The 18594-nt window shown below is 40.9% G+C and overlaps 2 protein-coding genes across 2 annotated transcripts; one reads left to right on the top strand and one right to left on the bottom strand.

Annotated features, from left to right (window-relative positions):
- Positions 1–128: 128 nt before the first annotated feature.
- LOC107467006 (protein NETWORKED 1A-like) lies at positions 129–7347 on the top strand. The gene is given in 7 exon segments (XM_016086008.3): positions 129–588; positions 984–1047; positions 1206–1290; positions 1415–1664; positions 1904–4109; positions 4111–5860; positions 5972–7347. Coding segments are annotated over 4 exon segments (5202 nt in total). The 5' UTR covers positions 129–588; positions 984–1047; positions 1206–1290; positions 1415–1561; the 3' UTR covers positions 7115–7347.
- Positions 7348–9644: 2297 nt separating this feature from the next.
- Positions 9645–11863, bottom strand: LOC107467045 (40S ribosomal protein S3a). The gene is made up of 6 exons (XM_016086059.3): positions 11702–11863; positions 11470–11575; positions 10807–10944; positions 10533–10718; positions 10184–10384; positions 9645–9908 (listed from the first exon to the last, which is right to left on the bottom strand). The coding sequence occupies exons 1-6, from the start codon at positions 11758–11760 to the stop codon at positions 9813–9815; spliced, it is 786 nt and encodes a 261-aa protein (XP_015941545.1). The 5' UTR covers positions 11761–11863; the 3' UTR covers positions 9645–9812.
- Between the last annotated feature and the right edge of the window lie 6731 nt (positions 11864–18594).

Genomic DNA, 18594 nt, shown 5'->3' with positions numbered 1-18594 from the left:
TTTTGAAAATAACGATGTCAGACAATGAAAACCCTGAAGAATACGTTGCTGCTACTTAATATGAAAACCAAATAATTAGAAAATAATTAACATTAACTGATAAGTGATAAGAGTTTAAATCCTATTATAGCTGCTGTTTATGTGATTCAGATTCAGATTGCATTCCTTCACTTTCAAGGATCCCGTAATGCAACAGTTAGTGTTCTCTAAATAACAAAAAGAGAAATCATTCATCAGCACACACAGCTTTCTTTTTCATTCTGAAAAAGTGGCTCCTTTTTGACAGTTGGTGAGTCATTGAGTGTCAGGACCAGCACACCACATTGTAATTCTCAGAACCCATCATCTCCTATAGAGATTTGAGAGATAGAAGAAGAGTGAGTGATTCAGGTGTTAGAGAGAGAGAGAATGGGGTAATGGTGTTCCCGTTGCTGGATTCCAGTGCTATTTTGGGGGGGTGTGGTTTGGTCCGAAAATGGATTAAAGTTAGGTTCTTTTTGTGATTTTCTTAATGCCCATTTGCTTAGTTTTTTTTTATGATTCTCTGTCTCTTCTGAGTGCTTGCTAGCTCCAAGTTCATTACACTTGGTAAGTTCCTGATCTCGTTCTAGCTCTATTTCAAGTTTCCATTTTTACTGAGATTGACCATTGTTTTGCTCGTGAACTCTTCTTCTTCTTCTTCTTCTTCTTCTTCTTTATTATTTTTTTCTCTATGTCACTATTACTTGCTTTTTCCGTGCTTGGACCTTTTTCTTTTCACACTCTTCCACATCCTCCTCTTGTTCTTCTTCCTCCTCTTCTTCTTATTATGTACATCTTCATGTTCTGGATGGTATGCATTGTTACTTCATTTGCAAAACTTTGCATTCTGTCATACCAATGCATTTCTATCACTTTGGCACCTTTTTTTCTTTATATTATTATTATTACTATTTATTTTAAACTCTTCCTTCTGTGGCTCACCTTGTGAGTGGTTTTTGCAGTTCACCTTCAGGATCTCTTGGTTTCTACCTCATACTGGTTTGGCCTTCAAAAGAAAGAGAACAGGTGTGAAATATTTTCCAGATTTTTTTAATATTTTAAAGATTATGCTCTAATGTTCTTTGATTTAATGAGGGTGGTGGTGTTTTCTGATGTCTGATTTTTCTGTTCACATTTTTGAGCTATATCTTTTCCTTTTCCCCCCCTTTTTATTATTTGTGCAGCTGCTTCTGATTTTAAATTGTGGGAGCTTATAAAACAATAAGCTGTACATGGATTAAGATACTGGAGCTGTATCCAATTCACCAGGTAAATACAGCAGCCATGTTTAATGAGTTTCTGAGTTTCTTATAAGTTAAACCATCGGAGTACTTCATGAATTTGGGCTATTTTTTCTAAAATGTGCTGCATATATTTAACGATTGGATGTAAGGTAAAAGAAGAGGGAAACATACCTAAAGAATCTCCAACTAGATCAACTGTGGAGGGTGGAAATCTATAGACTGTTAGTCTGGCCTGGATCCATTATCAGGCTTTCGCCAAATCAAAACCAGCTGTGCTCTTGTTCTTGGCAGGAGTCATGGCATCATTGTTACATTCCGAGTCCAGACGTTTGTATTCTTGGTGGTGGGATAGTCACATAAGCCCAAAGAATTCCAAATGGCTTCAGGAAAACCTTACAGGTTTGTTGTCTTCTATATATTGGTATTTACCCTTGTGCTAGAGGAACCTCAAATTAAAATTAGGATGTGTTTGCTGCAATTGTGAATTTGAGATCACATTTGTGGTCCATACAATTAGTTCTCTCATACCCACTAGTGGGTCGTTTTTATAAGCTGAGTCTGAGTTACATAAAAACACAAACTCAGAAAAATGCTAATTTCTGTAACCTTTAACTGACACTCTTAACTGTTTTTTATAGACATGGATGCCAAAGTCAAAGCAATGATCAAACTTATCGAAGAGGATGCAGATTCATTTGCAAGGAGGGCAGAAATGTACTATAAGAAGCGCCCAGAACTCATGAAATTAGTTGAGGAGTTCTACCGAGCATATCGTGCATTGGCAGAGAGGTATGATCATGCAACGGGGGAGCTACGCCATGCCCATAAGACCATGGCAGAAGCATTCCCTAACCAAGCACCTTACTTGTTAAACGATGATTCACCATGTGGTCCTTCTGGCCCTGAGGGTGAACCACGAACACCAGAAATGCATCATCCTATTTGTGCATTCTTAGGGCCAGATGGTGTCAGCAGAAAGGGTCTAAAGCAGCTGAATGAGCTTCTTGGGTTCTCTCAGTTATCTGCTGAAAAGCAGAATCTGAAGACAGAGAGCCATTCTGAGCATGCAGGGGGAGAAGAAAATGAAGTTCAAAACTTGAGGGAAGCCCTGGCTGAAATACAGTCTGATAAGGATTCCATCTTGCTTCAGTATCAGAAGAGTTTGGAGAAGTTATCCGAAATGGAAAAAGAGCTTCATGAGGCTCAAGAAGATGCTGGAGGACTTGATGATCGAGCAACCAAAGCTGAGATTGAAATCAAAATATTAAAGGAAGCTCTGTCTGAGTTAAAAGCTGAGAAGGATGCTGGTTTAGTTCAGTACAATCAGTGTCTGGAAAAGGTAGCTAGCTTGGAAATTACATTGTCTCTAGCCCAGAAAGATGCAAAGGGGCATGATGAGAGAGCTGCTAAAGCAGAAACCGAAGCAGAAAATCTAAAGCAGGAACTTGGCACATTGGAGGCTGAGAAGGATGCTTGTTTTTATCAATATAATAAATGCCTTGAAAAGATTTCTGTCTTGGAGGCTAAGATAACACTTGCTGAGGAGAATAGCAGGATGCTGAATGAGCAAATTGAAAGAGCAGAAATGGAAGCTAAATCTCTGAGGAAAAGTCTTGCTGAACTGAATGAAGAGAAAGAAGCTGTAGCTTTTCTGTACAAGCAGTGCTTGGAGAAGATATCTACAATGGGGAGTGAAATTCTGCATGCCCATGAAACTTCTGATCGATTGAATAGAGAAATTGAAATAGGGGCTGAAAAACTAAGGACTGCTGAAGAGCATTGTGGTATGTTGGAAAAATCAAACCGATCTCTTCAGCTGGAGGCTGACAACCTGGTGCAGAAAATTTCTGTAAAAGACCAAAAGCTTTTAGAGAAGCAAGCCGAGTTAGAGAGGCTACAGAGTGTGATGCATGAAGAGCATTCTCGCTTCCTTCAAATTGAATCTACTCTGCAAACTCTGGAGAAGTCATATTCTCAATCACAAGAGGAGCAAAGATCTCTTGCCTTGGAGCTTAAACATGGCCTTCAGCTTTTGGAGGACTTGGAGCTTTCCAAACAAGGTTATAGGGAAGAAATGCAACAGATTGTTGAAGAAAACAGGACACTGAATAAACTTAATTTCTCTTCCACTACGTTGTTAAAAAACCAGCAAATCGAAATTTTCAAGTTGAAGGACATCAAAGAGAATCTCGAGCGAGAGTTTGCTGTAAAAGTTGAAGAAAGCAACGCCCTCCAGCGTGAATCTCATCACATAAAGGATCAAATCCAGGGCTTGAGTAGTAGATATCAGGCAATACTGGAAGAATTATGGTCTGTAGGCTTGAATCCCAACTGTTTTGCGGCATCTGTGAAGGACTTACAAAATGAGAACTTGAAGCTAAAGGAGGTTTGCAAAATGGAACAAGAAGAGAAAGAAGCCCTCCATGAAAGATCAAAGGACATGGATAAAATTTTGAGGGAAAATGTCAATTTGGAATGTTCCTTGTCAAGCTTGAATGTGGAGCTAGATGGATTGAGGAATACGGTGAAGAAATTTCAGGAATCTTGCCATGCTCTTCAGGAAGAAAAATCCATTCTTGTGTCTGAGAAATCATCTCTACTGTCACAGTTACAAATTATCACTGAAAGTATGCAGAAGCTGTTGGAGAAGAATGCCTTGCTGGAGAAGTCCCTCTGTGATGCAAAGATTGAGCTTGAGGGTTTGAGGGCTAAATCAAGTAGCATGGAGGAATTGTGCAATTCACTGAATAATGAGAAGGCGAATCTTCTAAATGAAAGAAGCATCCTGGTATCTCAATTAGAGAATGTTGAAGCAAGACTCGGTAGCCTTGAGAAAAGGTTTACCTCGATTAGAAAATTTGGAGAAGGTTGTCCTTCAGCTGCGAGAAGAATATCAGTTGGGGAAAAAGGACTTTGAAGAAGAACTTGATAAAGCTGTAAATGCTCAGGTTGAGATGTTTATTTTGCAAAAGTGCATTGAAGACTTAGAGCAGAAGAACTTTGGTTTATTAGTTGAATGCCAAAAGCATGTTGAGGCATCAAAGTTTTCTGATAAAGTAATCTCGGAATTGGAGGGTGAAAACCTTATGCAGCAGATGGAGGTAGAGTACTTGTTAGATGAAATTAGAAAGTTCAAAAAGGGGATTCATCAAGTGTTAGGGGCTTTTCAGGTTGATCCAGATGGGGGGCATAGCAAAGGGATCAAGCAAGAGGATGCGCCGATATTCCATATTTTGAATAATATTGAGGGCTTGAAAGGTTCTCTTGTTAAAAGCCAAGAGGAGAAGCAGCGGCTACTTGTAGAGAGTTCTGTCTTCCTAACTTTAATCTCAGAACAACAATGTGAGGGAGTAGAATTGGAGTTGATGAAAAAAAATCTGGAGGAAGAGTTTGAGAACACGAGAGAGCAGCATGCAGAGTTGCAGAAAGATAAGCTTGAACTTCTGGAGCTGAACAACCAACTGAGTTCTGAAGTGACCAAGGGAGAGGAAAGGGAGAATACATTAAAGTCCAAATTGGAGGCTCTACTTCTTGAGATGGAAGACTTGCAGAGAACGAAGTTGATGTTTCAGGAAGAAAATTCTAAAGTACTTGAGGAAAAAAATGTCCTGCTTAAGAGTGTTTTGGAACTCAAAGATGCAAAATCTGCTGCTGAAGCTGAAAACGGCGAAATCCTTCGTGAAGCACTGGCTCTGAAAAATCTCACTTCAGTTTATGAAAGCTTTGTCACTGAGAAGGTCTTGGAACTAAAAGAACTGGCTGAGCATGTCCGCAATCTGCAGCATATGAACAGTGATCTCAAAGATGAGCTTGTTGTGCTAAAGGACAAGTTTGAGGTGAAAGAAGCAGAGCATGTTTATCTGAAAGAGTCAGTTGAGAGGAAGGACACATATTTGAATGAAGCCGATGACAAAATTGATTGTTTAAGTCAACAAATTGAACGTTCAGAATATCTCCTTGAGAAGAAAGAAACAGAGTTGTTAGAAATGGAGGAAAGGCTAAAGGATGCAGAGATGTTGAATGCAGAGTTTTGCAAAAATGTTGAGACCTTAAAGATGGAACAAGTAGAATCATGTCTAGTCAACGAAAATCTAGAGAAGCAGATCCTTGAACTATCACAAGGGTGCATGTTGCACAAAAAGGAAATTGAACAACTTACTGAAGAAAATAGAAGTTTGCTGTCTGAGATGAGATTATTACGTGAAGAAGTTGAACAACACAGGGCTAGGGAGGAAACATTGAACTCAGAGCTTATGGATAAAACAAATGAATTTGCACTTTGGGAGGCTGAAGCTGCTACATTCTATTTTGATCTTCAGATTTCGTCCATAAGCGAAGCATTGTTGGAAAACAAAGTCAATGAGCTTACTGGAGTTTGCTCACGGCTTGAAAATGAAAGTTCTGCGAAAAGCTTGGAGATTGAACAGATGACTGAGAGAGTCAATCTACTGGAAACTGAAGTTGGAGGATTAAAGGGGCAGTTATCTGCATATATTCCAGTCATTAGTTCTTTGAAAGAGGATTTTGCTTCTTTAGAGCATACTGCCCTTGTTCAAATCAACAAAACTTGTGATATCGGCAATCAAGAGCAAAAGGTTAGTATTAAGTTTAAACTTGTGATTCTGCTTCTGTTTTTATACTTCTTCATTTTCCACTTGCTATAAATGAGCTTAGGCTGGTGATAAGAATTCTACTTTTTTGTCCAGGATGTAGTACTTGAGACCTGTGTTGAAGAATATAGCGATCAAAACATGCCTGAAGATAGTACTGTGATGCCAGATGGGGTTTCAGATTTGCTGAGCATGAAAGCAAGGATTAGAGCAGTTGAAAGGGCAATGTTGGAAGAAATTGAGAGACGAATCAAAGAGGAAGATCGAACCACAAAAGTAGATGCCAGAGCTCATCTGACTGAAGTGACAGAAGATTCAAGGGACTACAGAAAATTGGAGAAGGAGCTCAAGGATAACCTCAACTTATGGAGAACAAAATCAGAGAATGGATCATTGATGAAAGACATTCCTCTTGATCACATCTCTGATAATCCAGCCTCTAAGAAAAGCAGGAGAGATAATAGTGGTGGAACGGATGATCAGATGCTTGAATTATGGGAAGCTGCAGAGGAGGATGGCGATGATAATGCCATGGTTAATGAAGCAACAAAACAGAGTTCTGCTCCAGCAGAAGATATCATTTTGTACCATCCATCGGATCATTCTGGAAAATTCCAAAACACTTCTTCTGAATTAGATGTAGAAAGGGAGTTGGGTATTGACAAGCTCCAGCTGTCAAGAAGTATAAAAGAGAGAACTCAAGATGGCAAGAGGAGAAAGATATTGGAGAAGCTCAATTCAAATGCACAAAAACTAACCGTTCTTAAGATGAATGTGCTGGATTTGAAGACGAAAATGGAGGCAGTGAAGGGAATTAAGAAGGGAAATGATGCCGAATGCGACACAGTCAAGAGACAGATCGAAGATGTTGAAGGGGCTGTCCTGAAATTATCAGATACTAATGATCAGCTCATGAAGGATCTCGAAGAGAGCACCCCGTCTTTAAACAAGGTGGTGTCAGCTGAAGCAGAAAAGAGTAGACAAACCCAGAGAAAGAGAGTAGCAGAGCAGGCACGAAGAGATTCCCAAGAGATCGGACAGTTGCAGTTCGAGGTGCAGAACATCCAATATGTAATGCTGAAATTAGGTGATGAAAAGAAGAGCAAAGGGAAAAGCAGATTCTCAGGGAAAACAGTGGTGTTGTTGAGGGACTTCATTCGCAGTGGCAAGAAAAGCAGCAGCAAAAAGCACAAAAAAGGATGCTTTTGTGGATGCTCAAAGCCTTCAACAACTGAGTAAGCCAGAAAATCTAGTTTCAGTATATTGTAAGTAGTTAATTAAGCATAACTAGCATATTTTAGCTAGTACATGTGTAAGCTTTATCATAAATTAAGGTGTTATTAGAGACTTTTAACTTATCATAGAAACCTGTCTCAGATATTTTTTGCAAAGAAAGTAGCTTCCCTGTTATGTTATAGAGCATGCATTGTAGAAGACCATATCTATCACTTTTTCTTCGGCATTATTGAGTTGTGATCATGTAACGATAAGCTTGTTTATATGTAATAAGATGGCTTCAGAGATGAATTGGAATAATGCCATTATGGCAATCATAACGACCAGCAAGTCAGCAACTAATACCCAATCCATTTGATTACCTCTTATCATAATAAACATAAATTAGTAAAACCATTATAAAATAAATTTAAGTTGAACTATTGTTATAAATTAGAAGTAGAGTGCTATCTAATAAAATAATAATTACATATTAACATTGAGAAACGCTAATTATAAACTATATATATAACAACCTAAAATTATACGTAAAAATCCATCAGTTACAAGTTTTTTATTTACAGCGGGGTTTGTTTTATAAAAGAGGAGTGCTACACATACAAGTCTTTTTGACTTACAAGTCTTACAAGTTACTAGGCCTTTTAATGCGTTATTCAACGTTTCCTGTTTTCAAAGCGCTACACTCAGAACGGTTCTTCTTCTTCCTCTTCCTCTTCTTCCTCTTCCTCTTCCTCTTCCTCTTCCTCTTCCTCTTCGTTTTTTTTTTCGATTTTCATGGTTTCTGAAATCAAGCTTTGAAATCGTTTTGAAGAAGAAGAAGCAGCAGAAGATGAGGAGAAAGAGAAAGAGTTCTGAATTATGCAACGAATTTTGGGTGTATTTCTTAAATACTTTGGGTGTATTTTTTGTAATCCTTTGGGTGTATTTCTGTAATCCTTTTGAAGATAATGGAACTACAGAAATACACCCAAAGGATTACAGAAATACACCCAAATGGTTACAGGAATTCACCCAAACGATTATAGAAAATACACCCAAAGGATTACAGAAAATACACCCAAAAGATTTAAAGAAATACACCCAAAATTCGTTAAAATACATCTTATGCATAATTCAAAACTCTTTCTCTTTCTCCTCCTCGTCTTCTACTGCTTCTTCTTCTTCAAAAACGATTTCACCATGAAAAATCGAAAAAAAAAAGATAAAACAAAGAGAAAAGAACGTAAATGAAGAAGAAGAGGAAGACGATGAAGAAGAACGTGCAGAAACGAAAGAAAAGGAGAAGAAGAAGAGTAAGAGGAAGAAGAACGTGCAGCAAGAAGAAGAAGAAGGAGAAAGAGAAGGCAAGAAACGAAAGAAAAGAAGAAGGAGAAGACGAAGAGGAAGAAGAATGGTTGGAAGCGTGTTTCGAGCGTCAGTTTTAATTGAATTTGTAAGGCTTACAAGCCTTAGTCGCTTGTATGCGAAGAATTACTCTTTATAAAATTCTCCACTTTAACCTGCAAATTGCTATTGTAACTTTTAAAGAAGTTAAATTTTTTTAATTATAGATTTTACTGTTTTTTATATTTATTTGTATTTTATAGTGCTTATTAGTTAACTTTAAAACTTATGAAGATAAAAAATATATATCTATTTCTCAAGAAACATTTTTAAAAATACTCAACATGCACCTATATCATTGGATATCTCAATTATATAAGATGTTTAATTCTTGTGACAACACAACTACAAACCTACAATGACAATAGAGAAATGATTGGAAGTTCTAAATAATTGTCAATTTTATAGAGTTACCGTGACACAACATTTTTTAACCAATTTTTCTAATCATTCAACTAATTAAGTGGTACTAAATTCATATATAAAAGATCTGGTTATTTATGAATTATTTGTAAAAAATTATTGCATTTTTTATTCTAAAATATATTTGAATGTATTTTATTTGTTGAATGAGTTATGATTTTGAATTTTTAGTTCTTTAAAGATTTTTTGTGTCATTTATAAAAAATTTTGGTGTCATTTCTAACAAATTTTGTCATTAATAAAAAATTTGTCATTTTTATTACCGTTAAACTAATTGCGTTGAACTAAGAAAAAAATTAAACAAAAAAAAAATTAAAAAAAAGGAAGAAGAAATAGTGCCAATGAGGATAATCATAAATTCATAATAATGATAATGAAAATAGAGAAGGAAGAAGCTGAAAAATTACAAAAACGTAACACTTGTATATATATTGGACTTGATTGAATTTTAAGTAAAAAAAATTGAATTGTATACCATTTCTGAAAAAGATATTATACACACACTTCTAAAAAATTTAGTTGAAATTTTTATTCTTCACCGAACTTTACTCTTAATCTAAGAATTTTGTTATTTTTATTTATTTTATTTTAATCTCAATTTAACTTGCTTTTCGGGTGGATAAAATGCGAAAAAGCACCCCTAATACAAAATCTTGAGAACATACAAAGCAGATTGTCAATATCCTCACGGATAAATTATAGCATGCAATATAAACTTGCAAGGGTGTAAACAATCTCCAAAATATATATCACCGAGAAAAATACTGTTTTTAGAAATGTCAAACAAAACTGGTTTCTCAGTTTTACATGGACAGGAACCGACGTAAGTTTAAATAATATTCAGTAAAACATAACACCAATTCTAAAGCAAAACTAAGGATGCATTATGAATTAATCAAGCTCCAATAACTTCAGTGGGTGCCTCTGCCATTGTTTCATCAGCAGGTCTGTCTACCTTTGCACCAACATCTTCAGAGTAGTCACCATGGACCTACCGGACCAAACATCTATGTTAGCACACATTTTTTGTTCACGATTTATCAAATAGAACTTGAACAGCAGAAAGAACCAATGGTAAAGAGCAACATTGGTGTTATAATTGGTTATATCAAAACATGTCAAACTATCAAGGTAAAGAGCTAAATTAGTTTGGCGGCTTCATTTAGTAAACACTGGAAAATATGAATCAATCAAGATGTGAAACTATTGAACTTGTATCATGTTGCATGTGAAGGAGGGGATTGTTGAAAGTTATTTTAAAAATACCTCCATCAGTTTTCCAAGATCAAACTTGGGAGCCTTCAAGACCTTGACTTTTCTGATAAAAACATTTTGGAGCGGATAAATACTGGATGTTGCCTTCTCGATCTCCTTTCCTATCATTTCAGGAATGAACTTGCGGACCAACTCCTTCAAATCACAGGATGTAGCCTGGTTTGTCATTATCTCTCTCATCTTCCTACGGATCTGAAAAAGATAACAGAGTAGTCTTAATTAGTAACATGAAATGTAAAACCAATCACACCTTATGCTAAACATATACAACTACACATAAAAATAAGCGGACTGGTGATATACCACTGTATGAACCTAATTAACATGGTAATGAACATACCTGTCTTACTTGACTTGTTTGCGCATAACAAGTCCTCTTAATTTGGTTGAACCTCCTTTTGGTGAAACCAATGCAAAACAACCTCAATGTGTAGTTGTCGGTTGTTTTGATATCAACATGGGCTTCAATGAGTGTTTGCCATTTTCGAACCAACGACCTCAACTTGTCAGTCGTAAAATCCATTCCCTAGGGGGAAAATAAACTTAGTATAGTGCAAAAAAAATATTACAACCCAAAATTACAGTCCAGATAAGTTTCAGCCTTCTAATGATACCCAGAAGTTGGTCAGAACATTCCTCCCTTGAACATCTTCAGCTCTCAATCTAATCTTCCTGAATGAATGGTCCTCATCCCCTTGAAGATCAGCCAATGAGACATCAAACACCCTATGTTTGAGCCCTTCGGATGCGATCTGTTATTTTAAATTAAAAATATCTAAATAAGCATCCTAATGTCTCATCGTGGTAAATCATATGAACACCAAAATCACATGCCATAAGAATATGAAAATTTTTGTCAGCAACCCCTAGGAAACTTAGGGAATCTTTCGCCCAAAATAAATCAATATGAAAAAGAGAAGTCCAATCCCAACCAAGATAATCAATATTATGTTTCACTACACTCAAGTTGACTCCTTTCTTTTTTCAAAAGAAAAAATCACAAGCAGAATGCAAGCACAAATTAGAACATACCCAAAGTAGATCCAACGCACTAATGATACAATCATATACCTAAAGCTCAAAGATTTACCCACGAACGAACTAAAAAACTATTCTCATTTTGATGACCCATACAAATGACACAATACACAAAACAGAGCAAAATTTAGATTAAAAACAAAAGTTACACTTATTATTCACTACATAATCCCAGAAATATAACAAATAAAAAAATAGAAATGAAATGAAATTAGGCAAGACAGAAACCATTAAAATACCTTCGTACCCTGTGTACGAGTCACAAGGGTCTTGCCAACATTCTTGACCTGGAAAACGGAAGGGGCCTTAATGTCATACCAATCCTTCTTTGCAAACGGATCAGCACTGCACATTCAAAAAACACCATATCAAAACAATGACCAAATTGAATCTTCATAGATACAGCAAAGGATAGTGCAAAAATTGAATTTTTTGAATGGTTATAGAATTGGGGGTAGGAGGAATGCTTACGCCTTCTTCTTTCCACCCTTCTTTCCCTTGGAGATCCTCTTGTTCTTCCCAACTGCCATGGATCAGTGGTTTGCAGAACACAGCAGCCGCTGAAGGAGTTGATGCCGCGAACAGAGAGAGAAAGCGCAAAATGGCACTCGACAGTGGAAAACCCAAAACCCTAGATTTTATTATATATAGACTCTCTCTTTAATTATGTTTGGTTGGGCTTGGTGTTTCGTTTTTCTTGGCCAGGCCCAAAGTTTCACAAAAGCTACAAATATTTTTATTTTGTGTTTTTTTTTTATTTTTTATTGTTTGTAATTTTGTATACGTCATATATCAAAATATTTTAATATTTTTTAATATAAATTATAAAAATGATTGTTATGATACTTATTTGTCTAATTTATTAAAAAAGTTAAAAATTAATATTTAATTCAAAACTATAAAAATAAATCATTTTTAAATACTTAATATAATACTTATTTTAAAAGACAAGTTTGGTAAATTTCATACCAAATTCAAAAATAAACAATAATATTAGTCGCGAATTTATGATGTTTTCAATAATTATTCGAGTGGAATAATATTGTTCAACGCATAGAGATCTTATTCTTCGTCGAGTATGAAGAATTATATTTCTTTTAGTGTAAATTGGTAAATTCTAGATAAGTACATAATACATAACTTTTATAAGTGTTTTTCTTTTGACAAACTTAAAAATATGTTTTAAGAAATTAAATAATTTTTATTTGAGGATTGTACGGTATCTCGGGAGGACGGTTCGGAGAGGTCCTCGGATGAACAGGTGGGGTGTAGCTTGGAACCGGGTTATGAGGGTGGAGTTGGGGTAGCCGACGTCCTGAGCTCTTGGTGCGGAGGGGGTGTCACCTACAAAAACACTCCGACACCCAAGTCAGTCGAGTGTGCAGGTGAGAAAGGGATAAAGTGGTGTATGACGTACCTTGGGGGAGGGGTAGGACCCTCCCATATATACCGTGTCAGGAGTGGGCCCCCCAAGGGCAGAGCCCACTTCCTTCGAAGCTTCCTGTCACAGCTGTCTAGGACGCGTGTCCGGGTCGGCACCTGGGCGCTTTGTACCCGACCGTTTGGGTCGGGTAGTTCGCAGGTCGGGTTGGCCCATGTTCCTCTTGGGCCGAACCATAACAGTGCCCCTAACGCGCCAGTAATGATCGTGAGGGTTGTTGGTGGCGTGTTATCTCTTCTTTCGTGTGTTACCGCCAGGTCGGTCGCCCGTGGAGGGGACGCGCCTGTTGCGCGCGTGTCCGTTCGTTGTTGGGGTGACCGTCTGCTGCCTCATTCCCCGCGCGGAGCGTTAAATGCTCATAATGGGCTAAAAACCCTACGTGCAAAGACTATCTTGCCCTTAGACCTTTCGCGCTTCTTTGAGTGGCAGTTTTAAAACAGTTTTGCATTCGTTCTCATATCTTCGCTCCAGCTATCTCCATCCTCCTCTTCTCCAAAAATTCCCAGAGTTTTGTTCTTGCCTTCTTGCGTATTCGCTTTTCTTCCTTCTTCTTCAAATCTTCATAACCAATCCAGGTAAGCATTCATTTCTTTATTTTCTGCTTCGTGTTCATTTTGCCTTTGCCATTGTTTCCTCTACATGTATGCTGTTTGCCTGATCTTGTATGATGGATGGCCTTTAGTGTCAAGTAGGTGTGTTAGGGGAGGTTACTATTCTAGGGTAGGCTTTTGTTTGGATTTAGCTTTAACCATGCTTAATTTTAGTTGCAGAATAGGTTAAGTGTAGTTTCTGGATTTTTTCGAGCTCCCGACCTCATAGACTAATTGAGTGGTACCCCACTGTAGGTATGCCTTGCATCGTCTCCCGAGCTTCTACCTCCGCTGCGTGTTACGACCCATACGCTTGGGTGGCTTCCGACTTGAGGGATTCCCCGAATCAGATGGGTGAGGAGGAGCTTACCGAGTTCCGTCAGGCCGAGTACCTATGCAAAGGTACTGACGAGCACATTTTTGTCCCTGCCCCTCATGAGCGGTAGTACGAGCTCAATTTCCATGCCCCCCGGGTTGCCGACTGGATTTGGTTTTACAAAGCCATGTTCACCCAGGTGGGTGTTCGTATCCCTTTCTCTGCTTTTCAAATGGGGCTCCTTAGTCGGATCTCTGTGGCGCCGTCGCAGCTGCCTCCAAACAGTTGGGCTTCAATCCGCTGTTTCGAGATGGTGTGTGAATACTTAGAGCTGCCGGTGTCCGTCGATGTTTTCCTTTACTTCTTTAATCTCACGAACCCTTCCAAGGAGGGGAAGGCGAGGAAGGGGTTCATGTCCTTCCGATCTATCCAGGGACGGAGGATTTTTGGCTTGTTCGAGGACTCTTACCATGGGTTCAAGGATAAGTATTTTAAGGTGCGTCCAGTCAAGGGTCGCCATCCTTTTTGGTTGTCGTTGGAGGGAGAACGCCTTATCCCGACATATTGGAGTTTCGGGGCAGGGTCTAATGCTTTTATTAAGGTGACTTATAAGGGGATGTCTGCCGTGGACCGAAAAATTACCGACGTGCTGTGGGCCGTTTTTTGGAGAAACCACGCGAAACCCCACCTCCTTATGGGTAGCCGGGAGGTCGCCCGGGATTATATTTGTGAGTCATTTTTGTCTTGTGTTGTTTTTTGCATGGTTGCTTCTTTGGTTTGTTATGCTGATTAACGACAAACTTGTTCATTTCTGTTGCAGTGGGAATATCTGCCGAGGTGACGGGACTTGAGGGCTTGTTCAACACTTTCCTGACGGAAAGTGATGGGGAGAAGGCCGACGAGCAACCGGTAGTCACTCCCGGGGACAAGGAAGATCAAGTGGCGCCCTCACCTCGTGATGTCGTTATGTCGGATAAACTTGTCGAAGCGGTGCGCGTTTCTCCTATTCTCGAGGAGGCGGCTGGTACTGGGCATTCGTCTTCTGCTCAACAGGTCGAGGACGACGACTTGATGGTCATTCCTACCCCCAAGAGGTAGAGATCACACTCTAGCCCCGAAGGGGCCCTTACCGTGATGGAGAGGAACTTTGATGCCGGGACGTTCATAGACTCCCATTTGCTTCCTGGCACGGAGGAACACTTTCACGGTACCGACCTTGCGGGGTAGGTGTGATGGATGTATCGTACCCTCCTCCGCGGTGCTGCCATAGCTCGGAAGGCGGAGTTTGAGTTGTCGGGTATGCAGTCACTACGCCAGAAGCTCGAATCTGCCGCTACAGCCAACAACAAGTTCAAAGCTTAAGTTGAAACGCTCCAGGGGCAGCTGTCCGAGGCGAAGGAGAAGCTTAAGACTGCCGAGGAGAAGGCTGCGTTTGCCGAAGAAAAATTGAAGACTTCTGATGCTGCCGTATCCCGGCTGACCGAGCGGGAGATGACTTCGGAAAGCCAACTCAGCACCGCGAAAGGTTGGGTGGTCACCTTGGAAAAGGAACGGGACCCGGCCGTCTCGACAGCTAAGACTGCTCAGGATAAGGTCGAGGGACTTAGGAAGAAACATAAGGAGGTCAGAGAGCAAGGAAAGAGCGCGATCTTTATGACTGAGGAGGCTCTTAAGGCTCAGGTGAAGATCGTGGCTCCCGACTTTGACACATCGGCTATTGGGGTTTTCAAGATAATCAGGGACGGCAAGATTGTTGATATGCCCAAAAAGTGAACTCTTGTACCTTGTGTTTTTGTGATTTTGTTGTAGAATTTCTGAAACTATTTTGTCATACTTTATTAGTCGCTTGGTCTGCTTGTGATTATCGTATTTTTCCACTTATCTGGTAGTGTTTACGTTTTGTTTTGTTCCCGTTTTGTCGTTGTATGCCTGTTGCTCGTCATTTGTTTACCGTTACGTTGGTATCTTTGGCGAGGCCATGTCGTGGCTTTATTATTATCGCGGCCGTTTGTTATGGCTTTTTAACTTGGTTGGCTCCCGGGGTGATCAGTCCCAGGGCGCCGTATTGTTACCTCGTTTACCGTTCGTTATGAGGAATGTATTGTCGCGGGATGCATAGTTGAGGAAAAATAAAAGGAGAAATTTGTTAAGTAAACATTAATCGGCAGTTAAACAGGTCTATAGACATGGTAAGCATTCAACAATAGTAAATTACTGAGCTCGTGAAACCGCGTTGCCGGTGTGCTCGAGCTAGGAATAAAATCTTCTCAAGTTACCTGCATTCCATGTTCTCGGGATTTTCTTGCCGTCGAGCTTCTCCAATTTATAGGCGCCTTTGCCGAGCACCTCTTTGACCCTGTAGGGGCCTTCCCAGATTGCCACCAGTTTTCCTTCCCCTTGGGTCGGTAGCCCTATGTCGGTGCGTTGCAAGACGAGGTCATTTTTTCCAAACTCCCTCCTAAGCACTTTGGCGTTGTAGCGCAGGGCCATTCTTTGCTTCAGTACTACTTCTGTCAAATGGGCCATCTCCCTAACCTCATCCACCAGGTCTTTCTCCACTGCTTCTTCTACTCCCATCAGAAGTAACCGCGGGCTCGGCTCGTCGATCTCCACGGGTATCATCGCGTCCACCCCGTATGTCAGGCAGAAGGGGGTTTCTCCCATGGAGGACTGCTCGGTTGTACGGTAAGACCAAAGGACCGAAGCGAGTTCGTCAGCCCATGCACCTTTTTTGTTATCTAGCCGCTTCTTGAGCCCCAGCAAGATGGCCTTATTTGCAGACTTGACTTGCCCATTCGTCTGGGGGTGCTCTACTGAAGAGAACTTCTGTTTTATACCCAGGCTGTTGAGGAATTCTATGAACTTCTTGTCAGTGAATTGCATCCCGTTGTTTGAGATGACGACTTCTGGGATGCCGAATCGAGTTATCACCTGCCTCCACGTGAACTTTCTACAATTGGATGAGGATATGCTGGCCAGTGGTTTGGCCTCTATCCATTTGGTGTAGTAGTCGATGGCAACAATGAGATATTTGACTTGCCCTGGGCCAACCGGAAAGGGTCCCAAGAGGTCGACTCCCCATTGTGCGAAGGGTCGGGAGGACGTCAGTAGACTTAGTTTGGAAGCGGGTGTTCTGTGGAAGTTGGCGTTCTCCTGACACTTGACGCATTTCTTCATAAATTCTTTGGAATCTTCCATCATCGATGGCCAGTAGTATCCAGCTCGGATGAGCTTTCTTGCTAGGACTTTGCCCCTGATATGATGGCCGCAGCACCCTTCATGGACTTCTCTGAGTATGTAATCCGTCTGCTCGGGGTGTAGGCACTTCAATAGGGGTTGGCTGAGTCCCTTTTTAAATAGTTGTCCCTGTATGGTCGCATATTTGGCTGCCTCCCTTCTCAACGCTTTAGCTGCTTTCTCGTCGTCAGGGAGTTTGTCGCTTTCCAAGAAATCGACGATAGGGTCCAACCAAGAGGGGCCTAACTTTGTCAAGTGGAGGGCAACTACTGGTTCCTTTATCATGCCTTGGATGAGAGATCGGTTGCCGACTCCCGGTTTTGTGCTTGCTAGCTTATATAGGAGGTCTGCCCGTGTGTTCCTTTCTCTTGGGACATGTTGGATCGTGACCTCCTCGAACTGGTTGCTCAATTCTCTAACCTTTTTCAAGTACTTTTTCAACAGCAAGTCTCTAGCTTGGTAGCTTCCATTTACTTGCGAGGTGATGACCTGTGAGTCGCTGCACACCTCCAGCCTCATCGCCTCGATTTCATGAGCTAGGTTCAGGCCTCCCAAGAGGGCTTCGTATTCCACTTGGTTGTTTGATACCGGAAACTCAAACTTGATCGATTGCTCGTATATGACCCCGGCAGGGCTTTTCAAGATGATCCCGGCTCCTCTGGACTTTTGGTTGGAGGCCCCGTCTACGTGGAGCCTCCACCGTATGCTCGTTTTCTCGGTTGTGTCCCCCGTTACTTCTACCAAGAAGTCGGCCATTGCTTGTGCCTTAATCGCATGCCGGGGCTCATATCACAGGTCGTACTGGGAGAGCTCAATGGCCCAAGTCATCATTCTTCCCGCTAAATCGGGTTTTTGGAGTACTTGACGGATTCCCTGGTCCATCCTCACGACGATCCGGTGGCCTTGGAAGTACTGCCTTAGTCTACGGGAAGAGGTCAAGAGTGCCAGTGCCAGCTTCTCCAGTTTGCTATACCGCGATTCTGCTCCTTGTAGCGCTCTACTCACAAAGTAAATTGGCTGCTGAGCCTTTCCTTCTTCCTGCACCAAGACTGTCGTGAGCGCCTCCTCTGTTATGGCCAGGTACAGGTAGAGTGGTTCTCCGACCTTGGGCTTCCTGAGTACGGGGGGTGCTGCCAGGATCTCTTTGAAGTGATTGAACGCCTCCTCGCACGCAGAGGTCCATTCGAACGCTATCCCTTTTCTCATCAGATTAAAAAAGGGGAGGGCTTTTGCCGCCGACGCTCCGAGGAAGCGAGACAGCGCGGTGAGCCTTCCTGCCAGTCTCTGGACATCTTTGACACAACTTGGGCTCCTCATTTGGAGTATCGCGTGGCACTTTTCGGGGTTGGCTTCCACCCCCCTTTGGGTGATCATAAATCCTAGGAATTTTTCGGCCTCTATGGCAAAGGCACACTTGAGCGTGTTGAGCCTCATGCCGTGTTGTCGGAGGGATGCGAACACGTTCCCCACGTCGCTCAGGAGATCATCAGGTCGGGTGGTCTTCACGAGGATGTCGTCTACATAGACTTCCACCGTCTTGCCTACGAGATCGCTGAATATCTTGTTCATCAATCTCTGGTATGTGGCCCCCGTGTTTTTCAAGCCAAAGGGCATCACCTTGTAGTAATAGATTCCTTTCAGTGTTATGAACGATATTTTATCCTCGTCTGGCCGGTGCATCAGTATCTGATTGTAGCCGGAGTAGGCGTCCATAAAGCTCAGATACCGGTACCCTGCCGCCGCATCAATAAGTGCGTCAATGTTGGGAAGGGGGTAGTAG

This window comes from Arachis duranensis, chromosome 9, assembly GCF_000817695.3.
Source record: "Arachis duranensis cultivar V14167 chromosome 9, aradu.V14167.gnm2.J7QH, whole genome shotgun sequence".
Classification (NCBI taxonomy): Eukaryota; Viridiplantae; Streptophyta; class Magnoliopsida; order Fabales; family Fabaceae; genus Arachis; species Arachis duranensis.
The sequence above is the reverse complement of the archived record's forward strand: the minus strand, read 5'-3'. Positions and strand labels throughout refer to the sequence as shown.

What these genes read in the sequence shown, in the direction of transcription:
- LOC107467045 (XM_016086059.3), bottom strand. Translation starts at nt 11,760, where the DNA reads ATGGCAGTTGGGAAGAACAAGAGGATCTCCAAGGGAAAGAAGGGTGGA. An exon ending in AAGGGTGGAAAGAAGAAGGC is followed by an intron (nt 11,576 to 11,701) that starts GTAAGCATTCCT and finishes TTGAATGTGCAG; the next exon opens with TGCTGATCCGTTTGCAAAGA. An exon ending in AAACAAGTCAAGTAAGACAG is followed by an intron (nt 10,385 to 10,532) that starts GTATGTTCATTA and finishes TATCTTTTTCAG; the next exon opens with ATCCGTAGGAAGATGAGAGA.